The sequence below is a fragment of the Centruroides vittatus genome, unplaced genomic scaffold (genome assembly GCF_030686945.1).
Source record: "Centruroides vittatus isolate TY-2023 unplaced genomic scaffold, ASM3068694v2 contig_505, whole genome shotgun sequence".
NCBI classification, from domain to species: domain Eukaryota; kingdom Metazoa; phylum Arthropoda; class Arachnida; order Scorpiones; family Buthidae; genus Centruroides; species Centruroides vittatus.
The window spans coordinates 293,627-309,353 of record NW_027122292.1 but is presented as its reverse complement, the minus strand read 5'-3'; the positions used below and the strand labels follow the sequence as shown (position 1 = coordinate 309,353).

Genomic DNA, 15,727 nt, shown 5'->3' with positions numbered 1-15,727 from the left:
TGCAATGTCGAACTATTTAAATACAAACAATAAATTACTGTAATATATATACAATTTAAAATAACAAAACAATAAAATACGTAAAAATCGTTGGTGAAAGGTTGAAAACGTTCTTTACGGTTAATAAATAATTTTCAGTAAAATAATATCTTATTGCGTAGGTATAACATTAAAGCAACTATTCTTACTCTTCTACAGAATAATTTTTATTTAAACAAGTCATACGAAGTCTTTCAAACTTTAAGGTTAACAACATCGATAACACGAGAGCCAACATGGATCACTTCAAATATTAATAGTAAGGCAGTATATTTTACCAGTAGTTGAACATCCTCTCTTCCAGGAGGATTTCAATGAATACTATCGTTCGATTTACACCAACCCACTTTCGCGGGGTCTCTTCTTTCTATCGGTCCACCGGTACGGTGGCATTGGGATTGGAAAATTTAAAACACGAGGTTACCGGCATGCTCAAAATATGATTTATATTGTTTTCGAGGGTGTCAAGTTTAAATATTCTGGCCGTTTTTCGCGAAATTTGATCTCTTCTTAAATGACCATTTAATACTGGGCTGTAAATGGAACAATCTCTCAAAAGTAACATTTTTAGAGGTAGAGAATAAATTGTGTCTGAAAAATTTCAGATGCCACATTTTCAATTGGTGTCTACTTGACCAAAGAAATTGTGCGTCGTGCTCATTGCTCAAAAAATTCCTCATGTTTGACAAAGGTCAACTTTATTTTTCTATAAGAATTGCGTAGTTTCAAGTTACGTGACGTAATCTTAACTGTAATGAGCACAGCGATATATTCAGTATTAAGAAAAAACTTTAAAATTAAAATATTATTAAATAAACTGAGTTTTCAATGATTTTTTTAATAGAAACTGTAAAGTTTTGCATTTGTTCATTCTCTTTTCGAGAGAACCTTATTTCAGGAGTTTTATAAGTAATAGAAAGAACGTATGGCAGTTCACGATTTTTACATATTTGTATTCAGGTGACCATCAATTCACACAGTTTGAAGTTCAATAATTCCTGTTCTTTCTCTCGAAAATGCTTAACATTTTGTAGAGAAGTTCGTTTACTTTCCAAAACACAAACTAACAATTTATATATAAAGAAAAAACGCAAGACATATTTAAATGTTTTTGTGGTTTATGAGTTTGAGTCCGAAAGTATAAAAAATGATGAGGAGTCACTTTTTTTAGCGATTGTCATGTCATTCCTCTGTATTACATAACAGCCCGAAAAGGGAAAATTCTAACTTTCACCCTCCGTTATTTTTTTCGAAACGTTCAAAAATAAAATAAGTTTTGTGTTTACAGATGTTTTCTTGCTGAAATATATACGAGGAAATTCAATATATTCAATGACATAATATTGTAAATTTAATTTACTTTATTAGCACTTATTTTTATTTATAAAAAAAAACATTATAAATTGTAAATAATATTTTGTCATTACATTATTTAAAATAAATGTAAATATTTTATATTATTATTTTACGTAATAGTAAAATAACGTGAGAATTCCGTAAACAAGGTAAAACAACGACACTAACAGGGAAATAGACTGAAATTTTCAGACAAATCGTACATTTTTATAACAGAAAATTAATAACATTATTTTTATACAAATACAAGAAAATGTAAACTCAAGAACTAGATTTTTATCTTAAAACAAGTACACTACTTAAATTTACTCAACTCAGACTACGACTGAAATTAACTTCTACACACATCCAATTTGACAAAAAACTTAGTTCTATACAGCATTACTTTGTTCGGAAAACAAATCTTTGAAGTATCGTCACCTAATCTATATTAGCAGTTTTAAAATTATATTCTATTTTTAAATATAATTGCATATAAACCGAAATTCTGCATGAACAATAAACTATATGAATAATTACTGTTGCATTAAAACGTATGCAATCTATGTTGTTGCAACGAGTGATTAATCATATTAAATTACTATACATCAACATCCTATTTATGGCTTTCTAATTTATATTTGTGGCTTCGTTTTGAGTATCTGACTCAGCACGATTGCAAAAACGTTGGAAATTACCAATTCAATTTCTATTCTGTGTGACGAAATTTTTGGGATTATTACATATAGTTATTACTTTTGCTACATAATTAACACTGATAAATAATTAGTAACTATTAAATATAGAAATTGGCAATTGGTTTTAGAAGGAGAAGACACTTATGTGAGCTGCTAGTTTTTGTTGTCCAACATTATTTGTTAAGCTATTTTTATGTATAATTTGTTAATTGTATAATTCTAAGCATTTTAGTTATTTATTCTGTTAAAATCCGTTACTTTTTCGCGAAGTTACGAGCCTTTAAATTTTTTGGCTTTAAACAAAGGCTGTCAAGCGTTTGGTTTAGGGATCAAATTGCAAGGCACATATTTTGTTTGTAACGTTTTATTGTTATGCGGATTATCATAAGTATTCAATAATATATCGTTATACTCCGCTTATGATGTACATTAACGCGCCTCATAAATTTTTAAAATCGGTTTAGTTGTAATCATTGTATTTAATTTTAAACAAAATTATTTTTTGTCTATTTTTTATCAATTTGTAAAAAATTCCTTATTTGACCTTATGTTTGTTTCCGTGTTATCAGTGGATAGGAGTCGTTTCGAATGGTTTGCAGATTTAAAAAAGTGCATTGTCTTACTTCCCAAAATGACTTCAACCCAGTAAATCGAAAATAGCCCATAAACACACGCACTAATAGAAAATATAGTTCTATAAGTTCTTTCCATCGAATCTCGGAGAAAGTCGTAGAGTGTTGATAGTCCGTGAGCACAGAAATTGTCGTTGAGAAATTGAGTTCTGTTTTTGTCCTTGTTCGGAAACTCAAGTCTTGACTTATTTCTCTTTTCAAGATTTCGATACAGGTTCTAAGGACCGAAGATCTCGTTCCTAACCTTTCCATGTCTTTGAGATTTCCGGCTTATATACCATCTTCGCCTAAAATTCCGATTTTAGGTTTGTACGAATCAGTGGTTTTTAGTCAATATATTAGTCCTACACTTGGGTTTTTTCAACGAGACCCCTGGAAATCCGGGATACCGGCTGTTTTTTAAACCAGGAAATATCCAGGGAAATTTGTTTCATTTCCAGAAATCTCTCGCAAATTTTTAAAAATTTACTTTTTCTCTTATTTTCTGTTAAAGTTGAGGAAATTTGCAAATAGCAAGTATAATAAACCCATAAAATGTCCGAATACATTTGTATTTATTAATTTTATGCCCACTTACTAGTTTTTATAATGCTTGCTTATTATGGCATGTCACAGATTGTCAATGATTAATATGTAGCTTATTTGTGACAGGACTCTGAAAATTCTCTGCTTGTCAGAATCTGTGATATCTGGAATAACTGTTCTCATGCTGTCTTAATTCTCTACCATGCCCAGTAGCTTCGTTAACTGCATTATGCTAGGTTGTGCAAATTGAGCAAGGATACAAACGAGTACGAAATATACGAGTTTTAAGATTTTTCGTAAACACGATTATTAAGCCCAATTAAACTGCCGAATTATCAAGCTATAAGCTCGATACCACTATTAAAGCAGCCGAGGTAAAGAAATAAATAATTCCAAACAGCAAAATAAATACTGCAACGCATCTGGAAAACGAACTAGAAATCTTTCAGGCTACAGGTGAAAAAACGCATAACAGTCATCTTTTCTTAAATGCATGAAAAACGATTACACACATATCAACTGAATCGAACATTTTCGGTAGCAGGACTATTCTTTAGTAACGTAAAAATCAAATTGAGTGGTCGGAGTATTGACCGTCTTTGCTTTTTTAAATCTTACTATAAAAATTTACAATAATATTTGGTGTTATTCTTTATTTAAATAGCGAAAATTACCTTCTGACTTAGATGTTTGATCTAAGTTTATTTTGTCTTTAAATTTTCAACTCAATTCAAAGGCATTTTTGTCGTAAGCAGTTTCAAACGAACTTTAAAATATATAATTATTATAATGAATACCTTGAGTTTGGTGCTGATACTGATTTGGAAAATGAAAAATTTTCAAGCCAGTTAGGTATTTAGTGTTGTTGTACGTTTTAGAATACATTTTATTCGCCACGTGGCGCGCTATTAGCTGCCCCGCAAATCTGGCGACGAAGCACAAGCAGGCACAAATTCTCGTGTAGTTTGTCGAGTTTAAATCTAATGCTGTGGTGCAAAAGAACCTACGCCGTGTTTGCCACAAAGAACAGAACAGATGCCAACAGGACAAAAGCATAATACAACATACAATCTCAACCATAAATTTTAGGTGTATGCAAATAGGGTCTTTTAATCATCAGATATGACACTTTTCGGTAGTAAGGATAGTTTGACTTTTTTATACTTATGGATAGATAAATCCAAAAGCCAGCATGCAATATTTTTTAAGTTTTTTACTAACTTGCCTATATTAGAGAGGTTGAAAAGCAGAAGTACACGTTTGACGTTCTAAGTCCAAGTAAATGACGTTGCGACGCTCGTTCATAACATCACGTGACTCTGTGAACGTCACGCATCGACTCACGGGAAATTTGTTCAAAAAAATGGCTGATACATTCAACATCGAGGGTTACCAGCAAAGGTTAGTTAACAAATTAAACTGTTTAAAAGTATTTGTAGGATGTTTAATAACACTAAATAATTATTTTTAATTAGCGTTGTGTCTCTTACCCTACGATGGGACGATAGTACTACGTCATACTTTTGTCTAGGTAAATAGTGACTTATGTAAATTCAAAAGCAGCTTAGAATATTAATTTTTTGAAAATTTACAACTGTGATACCCTGTTGATGGTAGATGATGCTGTGGAAAAACAAACCTACCTAAAGATAAGCTATTATCAAGATAAATATATGTAAATTCTATAGGCACTTCGCATCACTTGCTAACAAATTGAATAATTAAATAATTTCTAGATTAAAATCGTCTGTTTCTTTATAACATTATTCGTAATGCTTAAATAATCATTATTTTAATAAAATACGTTATAATGTTAACCCCAAACACAAAAAATTGAAGTTTCACCGATCTTCTACTCGCCATTCTAGCGAACGCCATTATCGACAGTATGGAATTGCCAGATGGTGGCGCTCGTCCCTCCACCGTTCACGTTTTCGGGTGAATACGTGCGCCTCAACACTTATTATATAGCAACCACGTGATCCTTAGGCACATGTTTAAGATTCATTTAACAAGGTTCGAACAAAAGCATATTTCTAAATTTCTCGAACTTAATACGGTCAAATAGGTTAGATGTTATATGTGTCAGTTGTTCTGCTGAGGACAATAAGTTATTTCTATCCGTCGTTCTGACATTTCTATTTTAAGCTTCTAGCTGTAATTATTTTTAAAATCTGGTCGAGACAGTTTCTTATCAGCATCAGTCAGATCCTACCCTTATTATTCCTTTTGTTAAGAGCTTGAAATTTCTGTAGTCTTCTTTTTATTTTTATTTTTATTTTAAAATATATCTTTACGACTACTTGCCAGATTCGCATTTCATCTTCTTTCATACAAAATATATTTTTATCAAGTTAAGTAACTGTATTGTTTCATCGACCAGTTCCAACGTTTTATTTTTAATTAATGCTTGTCTTTCCTTTTCAATTGCTTCTCTGCAGATAGGGCTTTTTACTTCTTCGTCGTAGGAAAGCAGAGCTATTTCCTGATCATTTATTTGGAAGTCTTCAACACGTTTTGGTCTTTGCAGTTTTTTTATCTCTTAATGTTTAGACTACTGCTTTAAATTTTTCATTCCCAGTGTTTGTATCATCTACAGCAGCATTGTTTTTTTTTCTTCCATACATTTAATCCTTTTTACTTTATCCAAACTCTGTATTTCCTTTTCTATGTGTTCTTCACAAAATTCTTCCTATTTCATGACTGTTTTTTTTCTCTATAATATTATAAAATACGACATCTCTTCACACTATCGCCGTTTTTTTCTTGTGATCTATGGTCTGTATCCTTTAGCGTCATATTTTACAAATGTCAATTTCTTACTTTGATAGTCAAGTTTCTTCATATGACCTGAAACTTTGGCATGTGTTGAACAATCAAACATGTGCAGATGTGCTAGATCTGGTTTAACGTTTGTCTATTTTTCGATAAGTGTTGTGTGTACAGTCTCCGTGGACCTTCTATTTAGAAGTTATGCATCCATATACATTACTTCTGCTCACATTTGCTTCTTTAAGTTAGAATAAAAATGAGAACACTAACCTGTTTTAATAATATTTCGTTTCACCGTTCTGCTCGTCTGTTCAATTGCGGAGCGTATGCCATTTTGTAGTCTGGTATAATTCCTTTCGATTTTTACCAATGTTATATTTTATTAATGACATAGTCTCCATTGTCACAACGTAATTTTGATACTTTCAAATTCATATACGCTTCTACTTGAGTGACATATTTTCTTCTCTGATATATTCGAACACTTCACTTTCATTTTTGAGAAGATATATCATACAAAAATGACTGAAATCGTCCAGCATGGTCAAAAAGTTTTCCTTTCAATTTCACGTGTCCGGTTCAATTGAGAAGGAGTAGTCTTAGACAAAAGTGCTAACATATGATAATTTTTTTTTACGTTCTTCATTTTATTGGTAAATATATCCAAAAAATACTTTGTTCGTCAGGAAAACACGAATCTCTCACAGAAAATTTCTTATTCGTTTTAGGGTGAAAATCTAATAACAAATAACCGAATTCCTTTTCTGTCGCTTCTTTATATGCATCCATAAAAACAATCAGGTTTACCAGCAAAAGCTTGCCGCCCCAAACAAGTTACTTGACTTTCATCGCGATTATTTTAAAATAATATCAAATAATGTATGTTTAAAGTTATAACTCTCATAATTCTATTCTCGAATACAGAAACTTTGCATTATTGTTAAAATAAAATTAATCTAATTCAAATTTGTAATTAGAAAATTAATTTTGTGATCAAAGCTCTCCAAACCACTAATACTAATATGTTTTTCGATTAATGTAGTGGTAAATATATATTTTTTCCATCTCAATTCCAAGTTTAAATTATCTGAAAATTGAAATACGACCTCCTGAGTTAAGTCGGTCTTTGAGTTATAACATCCGATTAAAAATATTTTTTCAAATTTCGAATACTATTTTTTGTCTATTGGTAAAATCAATAATTTTTCCCAATCAACTGATATTTGGTGTTCGTATTCTATAAGTAAAAACAATCTATATATGGATATATAGTTTTTATTTTCTATATTTTTTATAAGTAAAATTATATTACAGGTTAACCTATTAATTTTACAAAAATACAACATATTTAGTACAATTTCTAAGAAAATACGTACTATTTTCTTACAATTAATAGAATAATATTTATAAAATTTTTATCACACCCTGGTGTTACTCACAATAAAGTATTTAAAATCATATCTTTTATTTTGCAGTAATTTTTATAATGCCGCTTTATTTCTTACTTGTTTTAGACAAGGATATATTTTTTGCAAACACTTTGTATTAAGTAAATTTTAGAATTTTTATTTTCTTTTGTAAAAATTTACATTCAAAAGATGATAATCATATCAAAGAATCTGTAAGAATTAAAAGTAAAATGTATAATGATCAAATGATATTATGTCTATTCTATTATACAACATAAATTTTTCATCACAAATTGGAGAAAGAAAAAATACAGTCGAGTCGGCATAAGCCTGGGTAAGTCGACACTTGTTGGTTATGTAGTCAGTTTTTCTGAAGCCTGCCGACTTACATACGCATTAATGTTGTTAATGCCAGGAAACTTGGTTTACTTGACATTGTTTAACTCTTCACCACAATCAACATACTTTTTGTTTCACACTGTTTAGAATTCTGATAAGTCGACTCTCCCCCTGAAAAATGAGTTCACACCACACAGCTTATTGTATGGCGTAAACTCATTTTTTCAGGAGGGAAGTCGAATTATCAAACGTACCTGTTGCTGTACCTTTATTGTTATAATTCAAATAAACTAAAAAATTGCAGTTCGGCATTGTGACGACGTAACAACCAAATAACTGCTCGTTTGTTTTCCATTCTTCATTACAATTTTAAAAGAGATTAAAATGTTTCTGAAGAAGGACCGTTTTTAAATAAACCAAAAGCTAAACATTAAAAACGATTATTAAGAAGCATTTCTTACAAATATATTAATAAAATAATTTGAAAGAAAATAATTCAAAATGTTTAGTTTTATTTTAATTTCTAAGGAACACGTAAACGATTTGTTCACGTGGCTGAAGCTCAATTTCGTTTATTAGTAGCGTTACGATTTATTACAGAACTCTTTACAGAAAGCAAAGATATTTTTATTTAGAACCATATGCCGAAAATTAAATTGTTTTAAACAATAACATTCGATGAAAGCGTTTACAGTAGTATTAAATGTAGGAAAAATTTACAGTTCTCTTGGTTTGAATTCGAGTTGGAGTGATCGACTAGGATTAAGAGTAATTCTGAACTTGGGTGGAGTCGTGTTTTCTACGTATCTTACCTTCAACTTTCTTAGGATTGTTGCCAGAATCAGTTTAATTTCGGTCATGGCCCAACGATACCCTGTAAAAAATAACCGAATGTGTTAATGCCACTACAGACATGTTAAATTTGCTAGTTATATTTTATTATGCTAAAGTTCATCACCCAGACACATCCTGGGTCCTGCCGAAAACGGAATGTAAGAGTAAGGTGAGCGTTTGGAAAAATTTTCAGGAAGAAATCTGTCGAGATCAAAAACGTTTGGATTTTTAAAAACATTTGGAATGCGATGAACATGGAAAATAGAAATAACGTATATCCAGTCCTTGGAAAATTCTTTGTCTCCTGAAAAAATTAAAATTAAAATTTCATTCACTATAGCTTAGAAACTAGAGACGTTAAATTTTACAACTATACTTTCCATCGTGAAATAAATTTACTTTTTACAAGAAATTAAATTTTGTGACACTTTTAATGCAAATTCCTTATTAATTCGTTTTAGACACTCGATCACAAAACAAACGAAGCTCGGTTTGCCGAAAATGAATCATCAAAATACATTTTTAGAGATGTGAAGTTCAAAGTTTGAATACTCATGACTGCCCGAAATTCTATTATACATGAATTACTGCTATTTTCGTAAACATTTCAATGTCGCACCATGACGAGTGTCTTGCTCTCACAAAAGTAATATATGTACATTTATATGTATTATTACTCTCGTATATCTGTACGTATCCAATTTTAAAACTTTATTTTTAATTTTGTATCTATGGAGTACACAGAAAGAAATATTAATATATATTAAAAATTTTCAAACGAAACACACAAACATGAAGAGAAAACACAGACAGAAATCTACACGAAAACACACACGTAATAAAAGTATATGCCTCTTTTATTAGCAGTAAACAGAAGTAAGATAAATCTGCGCAATGGAGCAGGAGTTGTCATGTTTTATGTTGCTCGTGTTTTAAAGTTTACTTAAATAGTAACGGTTTTTAGTAAAAGGCTGTGATTTTTTTTATTTGCGTGACATGTTCGTCATTAATTTGTTTGTGAAACGTGTTTAAATATCAAAAATAATTTAAATAAGTGAAACGCATATATAATCAAAAATTATTTCTCTTACCGAATCTTAAAGACTTTTTGATTTTTCTTGAAATCATAGGAACAGGTGGATAAAGCCTCATAGTTTCCTACAACAGGATAATATAAATAAACCTATTTATTTTTTTACTTATGCACAAAATATTAATATATAAATTTTTTATTAGAGTTAAATTAAGCAAAATTTTAATTAAAAAATAGTATAAGTTGAACCAGCGATTATTTATTGTGTCGTCACAATGCCTGACTGCAATTTTTAATAATATTTTTAATTTATTTAATATGAAATATATACCCTCCATCTCAAATTAGCAGAGACTTACTCATGTACATCAAAGTTCTTTTAACGATAGATTTGTTCCGGTTATCAAATGCTCTTGAGGAAAAATTTTGAACTGAAATAACATAACTTTTGATTTTCATGTTTGTTTATACTTAATTGGGATCTCTTGCTACTAAACTTTCCAGTTGTTGTTACTTTTGTTATCTATTTAAATACCTTATCGAAAATAAAAAAGACATGGTTAAATGACAGTAACTATTTTTACCTTTGCAATGTTATTCAAGTTGCAGCTCAATAATTTTTTATGTGGTACGCTGGATGTTTGGAAAACGTGCGAAAACAGGAACGAAAATACAAGAAATCTATAATAATTAATAAAAAGTAAATATTTTGCAACTTTTCCAACATATCTTTACTCTTTTGTCTACGCTTATAACAATTAAAAGTAGTGAGATCGTGTCAGATTTGATCCTCGAAGTTTCTTGCATATAACCAACTCAATAACGTGAATATCAGATAAATAAATAAACAAACAAAAAAAAAAAACACTATGTCAAGTATAGGGTGTGTTTTGGTATTCATATCTTTTAATATCTCAGGATAAACTAGTGATTAAGAGAAGAAAGTTAGCATAAGATAGCTATCGTAGATGATGCATAGATAATATTAAACCTCTGTGGTTAAATATCAACAGGATGCAGCCATAGAACGTTGGGGTGTGTCATATGTTGACTATGGTCTTATATAAAAAAAGAGTTATTTTGTAATAAACATTTACAATTTTTATGAAACTTATTACTACTTTCAAAATTAAGCTTTTTATTTTTTTGTAATAATTAATAATACAAAAATTTTTATAGAACAATTCTACGCCACATAGAATGTAATTTATGATTAACTGTAAAGATGCTTTTGATGTTCCAGGCATTTATTAAAATATTTCTCTAAAAAACGTGAAGAATTAGGTTTCGTTAAGCGAAAAACTTAACTAAGTGGGAAGGGCCACTTTACTAATTTGCATTAAAAATAAATTTGCGTGTACATTAATTAAATATTTTAACTAATTCATTTAAGTAAAGAAAATGTAAAAAATGGATTCCTGTTCGCCATGAAAAACTATTCTATAAGCTACAATAAAATAATTAAATGTGTTGAATCATCACAGTTTATGCTCAGAAGTGTATGAGATATTGTGTAAAATGTGTGGAATTGCGGGACAATTACCACACAACAAAGGAATTCAATAATTTAATAACTAATGATAATTTAAAAAACACAATAGTAAATTTAATTTTTAATAAAGGAATTACGCAAAATGTTACTTTTTTAATAAAATGTAGACTTACGAATTTATTTTATGTTAGAATAATGGAGTTGAAAAAAAAAATTTTAAAACTTTTCAATGGGAAAAATTTCTCAGTTGTCATCTCAAATTCTTTGCTTGAATCCTTGATGATGAGTGATTCAATGCGTATTGCACATGAAAGTAATAACTGTTACAAAGTGTCGGATATATTATAATATGTACAAAATTAGCTCTTATGATTGAACATATAATGAATGAGATTATAGAAAATTTGCTAAATAATTAAACATTACTTTACCAAACAAAATATATAAATTAAAATTATAACATGTTTTGCTAATTTTATAATAATTACAGTTAATCTTTCGTAGCACATATTCAAGATTAAAGTATATATTATAATTAATTAAAAAATCATTAAAATTTGCCGACCTTTATAACATAATCCATATACTTCATTTCATATAAATCTTCATTAGAAATAAATCGATCGGTATCATTTTCAAATATGGTGTCCAACTCTTGCTTAACTTTTCTTTGAAAATCTTCGTGTTGACTTAATATGTACAACGACCAGGTGACGGTTAGTGCAGTTGTTTCGTATGCCTAATATTAGAAGAAAAATTATCAATGTATGTTTTAAATGTTTACATATAATACAGATCATATATTGTTAATTGATCATGCTAATGACTACATAGACAACAATTTCGAACGAAGAAACAGTCAAGTATTTACAAAAAGTATGTTATTTCTACTTGTTCTCGTTGTATGTGTATGAGAAAAATTCGAAAAAGCCATTTTTCGCATATTTTTAATAATAAAAAATCCCATTAACATGCCATAAAACGATGTAATTGTAAAATTATAAAACGATGAATATGGTGCTGCATTCATAGTGTGGATTAATATGAAATCATGTTATGGCATTTTTGTGAAATAAGTCTACACACTCCCTTTATTTGTGAACGCATCCGCTAATAAATGCAGCGAACATAAAAAAACTATATGACAGTTGACGGTAGTAATTTTCAAGTTACTCCAACTATGCCGATCTGAACACATGTTTGTATGCACTTTTACGGTTGAAATTATTTGCAGAAATGTCTCCATAATATTAACATATATTTATACATATGATAAAAAAAATTACAGAAGTTTGACTACAGCACATATTCTCCACATTTAAATGTTTGGAACCACGTTTCGTTAAAATATATCTAAGATAAAATCTGATAAATTATTGAGACTTTAGAATGAGCCCATCTACTTTCATGTCTTCAATATTTGGAAAAAACACTTTAGTTGTAATAAAATAGCGAATTGTACGTGATATTTCATAATACTATATACGTATAATACTATTTGTAGTGAAAACCTCATATTAATTTGTAAATTAGTAATAAAATGTTTTCCACTAATATGAACATTTTAAAGCAGAAAATAAAATTCGAAAAATAGTCAAACAATTTGTTTTTATGGAATGTGTGTTTTGTAAGTTTGCTGTAAAGCATTCATACCATAATTTTTAATTAAATTTATAAACATATTTTCGAAATTAATAAAAAATGAATTTATTTTCATCATGTCAAGAAGCAGAAACTATGTATATTAAAATGAGCTGGTATTTTAACAGCTATTTAAGGATTATACCAAGCGTTTTAATGATTTCACTCTTGCTTAGAATGTGCAAATGTTAATTAACTAAGAAGAATTTTGTTAAGTTTCTATTCTGTTTCGCATAATTCAAATAAAAGTAGAACATTCAACAACTTAGAAATGAATATCGTACCAAAATGTCAAATAAGAAATATATATTCTACTTACAGCACCAAGAAAAAATTCGATTTCTTCGCAGATGCTCTCGATGGTTAGTTGTTTTGGATTTTTATCTCTAGCATCCAAGAGAATGTCCAACAGCGATTTCGGATTTCCATTAATTTCGATCGTGTTTTGTTCATTCTCACGTAGTCGGATATTTTCAGAAATTATCTAGAAACAGAACTGAGGTTTAATAAATATTTGTGTGTATAAACTGTTGAAAAACGAAAATATTTTACGAACCTCTTTTGTAAATTTCCTTATAATTTCCTTGTTTGATTTAAATTCTCTTCCTTTTGATGTTAAATAAAAGAAGAAGTCGAACGACAGCAGAAAATTGATTGATCTATCAAGTACTGGCTTAAATGTTCTAAAAGAATTAATAATTTTAAAAAATGTTGCATTTCATATGTGAAATTTTAACATGAAATGTTTAAATATTTTAAAATTCCGATAATATACTATAAACATTTATTGGGCTGCAATTCTCAAAAATTTTAATGCTGTAATTTGATAAAAATGTACACATAAATTTCGACTGTCAAACGTTTGTATATGTCATTTCTTAATCTGGAAGACAGAAATAGGTAGATAAACGCTGTCACAAAATATGTTCCTTTGAAGAACATGATGCTCTGAATAACTCCGATTAACTAAATAATAAATACATACAAAGTAGAAGTCAGGTTGTTTTAATATAAATATTTTCTCCTAAAAAGTGTTATATAAATAACAAGCAAAACTTCATTCCTAACAAAAAGCACGATATACGTACATACATGAAAAACATCGGCCATACACTAGTGTTTAGCTAGCAGAAAAGAAAATAGGGAAAAGGGGTAAGGAAAAAGTGAGATGAGATCGACAGTAAAAACAGGTAAGATTCCTTTAAACGGCGTATGTATGGCTATTGCACTCTTTACGTTTCATTCTGGCCTGCAGTTTTTAGGCTGCAAGACTCTAGTCCCCTGAAGGGTCTAAAAGAAAATCTGACTGTAGCAAACACCACTATTTGATTGCCGTTACGAATAGCTAAGTGGTAAAGTTAGTGCCAAGTCGCTGTTTGTAGGAAAACTTATATCTACTTAACACTATTAAAACTGAATGCAATCGAATCACAATACTACTTAACAGCTACACAGGCTTTGCGAAAAGAAAACGAACACAATGCCAAACTAGACAAGTTGAACGGACTGACAGGAAAACAAACGAGCAAGACTTCAATTTTTATTACTTATTTTTTTCTTTGTATTTTTTTAAACATTAACTTACTTACTAACAATTCTACAATAACGTAGGACAAACCTAACCAAACGACTAAAGATGACAACCCTAACCTAACCAGAAATCACGCTGAGTGAGAGTGTAACTAGAGTAAAAATGGCGACAGATCGCAGTACATTAAAGATGAAAGTGTAGGAGAGCCTACCAATAGTTCCATGGTACCATCTGTCTTGCCAGATAATGAAGATTTGCTACTTGACATGATTGTTGATGTACGAAATACGAATGTAACTGAAAGTAGTAGTGATCGAAGACTTTGTAGCTTCTCTTACAAGACAGTCAGCGATCTTTTTGCAGATAACCCCCTGCATGTCCAGGGACCCATTGAAAATCTATTCTAATGTTGTTGTTTACATGTCAGAGAATGTGGTACATGCAGTGGTGATATTCGGCGGGTTCGCACAGGTTCGCCCGAACCCGTTGTTAAAATTTTCAGTTTCCCGAACCTTGTTAAACACACGGAACATGTCTCAGTGGGTTTGTATTTAAAAAAAAATATATATTAAAATATGCGTATTATACTCTGTAATACTACTAAACTAGAGTTCGTACCGAGCATTTCAATCTAGATTGTGAGCAAGGTCAGGGAGTATGTCATGGTGCGATCTCTCTCGACCGTTTCAATCGAGGTTTAATCGCGATCGATTCAAGAGAGTTCTTGATCCAGTCATAAGAGAGATCCCAGAATGCCACGCGCGCGAGATAATACAAGATGACTGTCGAACATGTGTCGGGCTATGGACAGCGAAAGAAAAAGTATAATGTATCTCGAGAGATGATGACACGTGTGTATTTCCATAAGCGCCATTTCGCGGTGAAGATTACCCCTGCCCCAAAAAAAAAAGGTCGACAGCTCTAAAATATTATCGTTACTTGCTCTTCACCCATGGCTCGTTACGTTCCAAGTACGCCACTGATTGTTAGATATACGGTTGCAAGAAAAGTTATTGTATTTATTTCTATTCAAAACTTCAATTTTATTTGTCGGCGATTGTCAGGGAAAAATTTTCTGCTAGCGAACCCCTTGTTAAATATTTCGAATATCACCACTGGGTATATGGGATTGATGAGTTTAAGTGGCTGTCAATTTTTTCAATCTTGTATAAAGCTTTCCTTCTGTCAAAATAAATTCGATAGTGTAAGTAGTGTCTTTTGTCCTTGCTATGCCTAATGTGGATTAAGCTCATATAAAGAGCAAAAGTTCCTGTATGTGCTGTTGAGCAGTGTGTACCTAGAGAAAAGCAAGCGTTGTGAAGCTCGTGGTTTAAGTGAGAGTAAACTACAAAAGTGGCACCCACTTTGTTACCCATTTTGGAACTGTCAGTTTAAATCATAAACATGAGATGATCATCTGGATCTTCAAAAAAACGTCAAGAGCAAG

At 30.4% G+C, this 15,727-nt stretch overlaps 1 protein-coding gene across 1 annotated transcript; it reads right to left on the bottom strand.

Moving 5' to 3' along the window:
• Positions 1-8,241: 8,241 nt before the first annotated feature.
• LOC136978329 (cytochrome P450 4C1-like) lies at positions 8,242-13,852 on the bottom strand. Its single transcript, XM_067274037.1, has 7 exons — positions 13,842-13,852; positions 13,306-13,432; positions 13,069-13,233; positions 11,674-11,847; positions 9,675-9,741; positions 8,708-8,887; positions 8,242-8,623 (listed from the first exon to the last, which is right to left on the bottom strand). The coding sequence occupies exons 1-7, from the start codon at positions 13,850-13,852 to the stop codon at positions 8,466-8,468; spliced, it is 882 nt and encodes a 293-aa protein (XP_067130138.1). The 3' UTR covers positions 8,242-8,465.
• Positions 13,853-15,727: the final 1,875 nt, after the last annotated feature.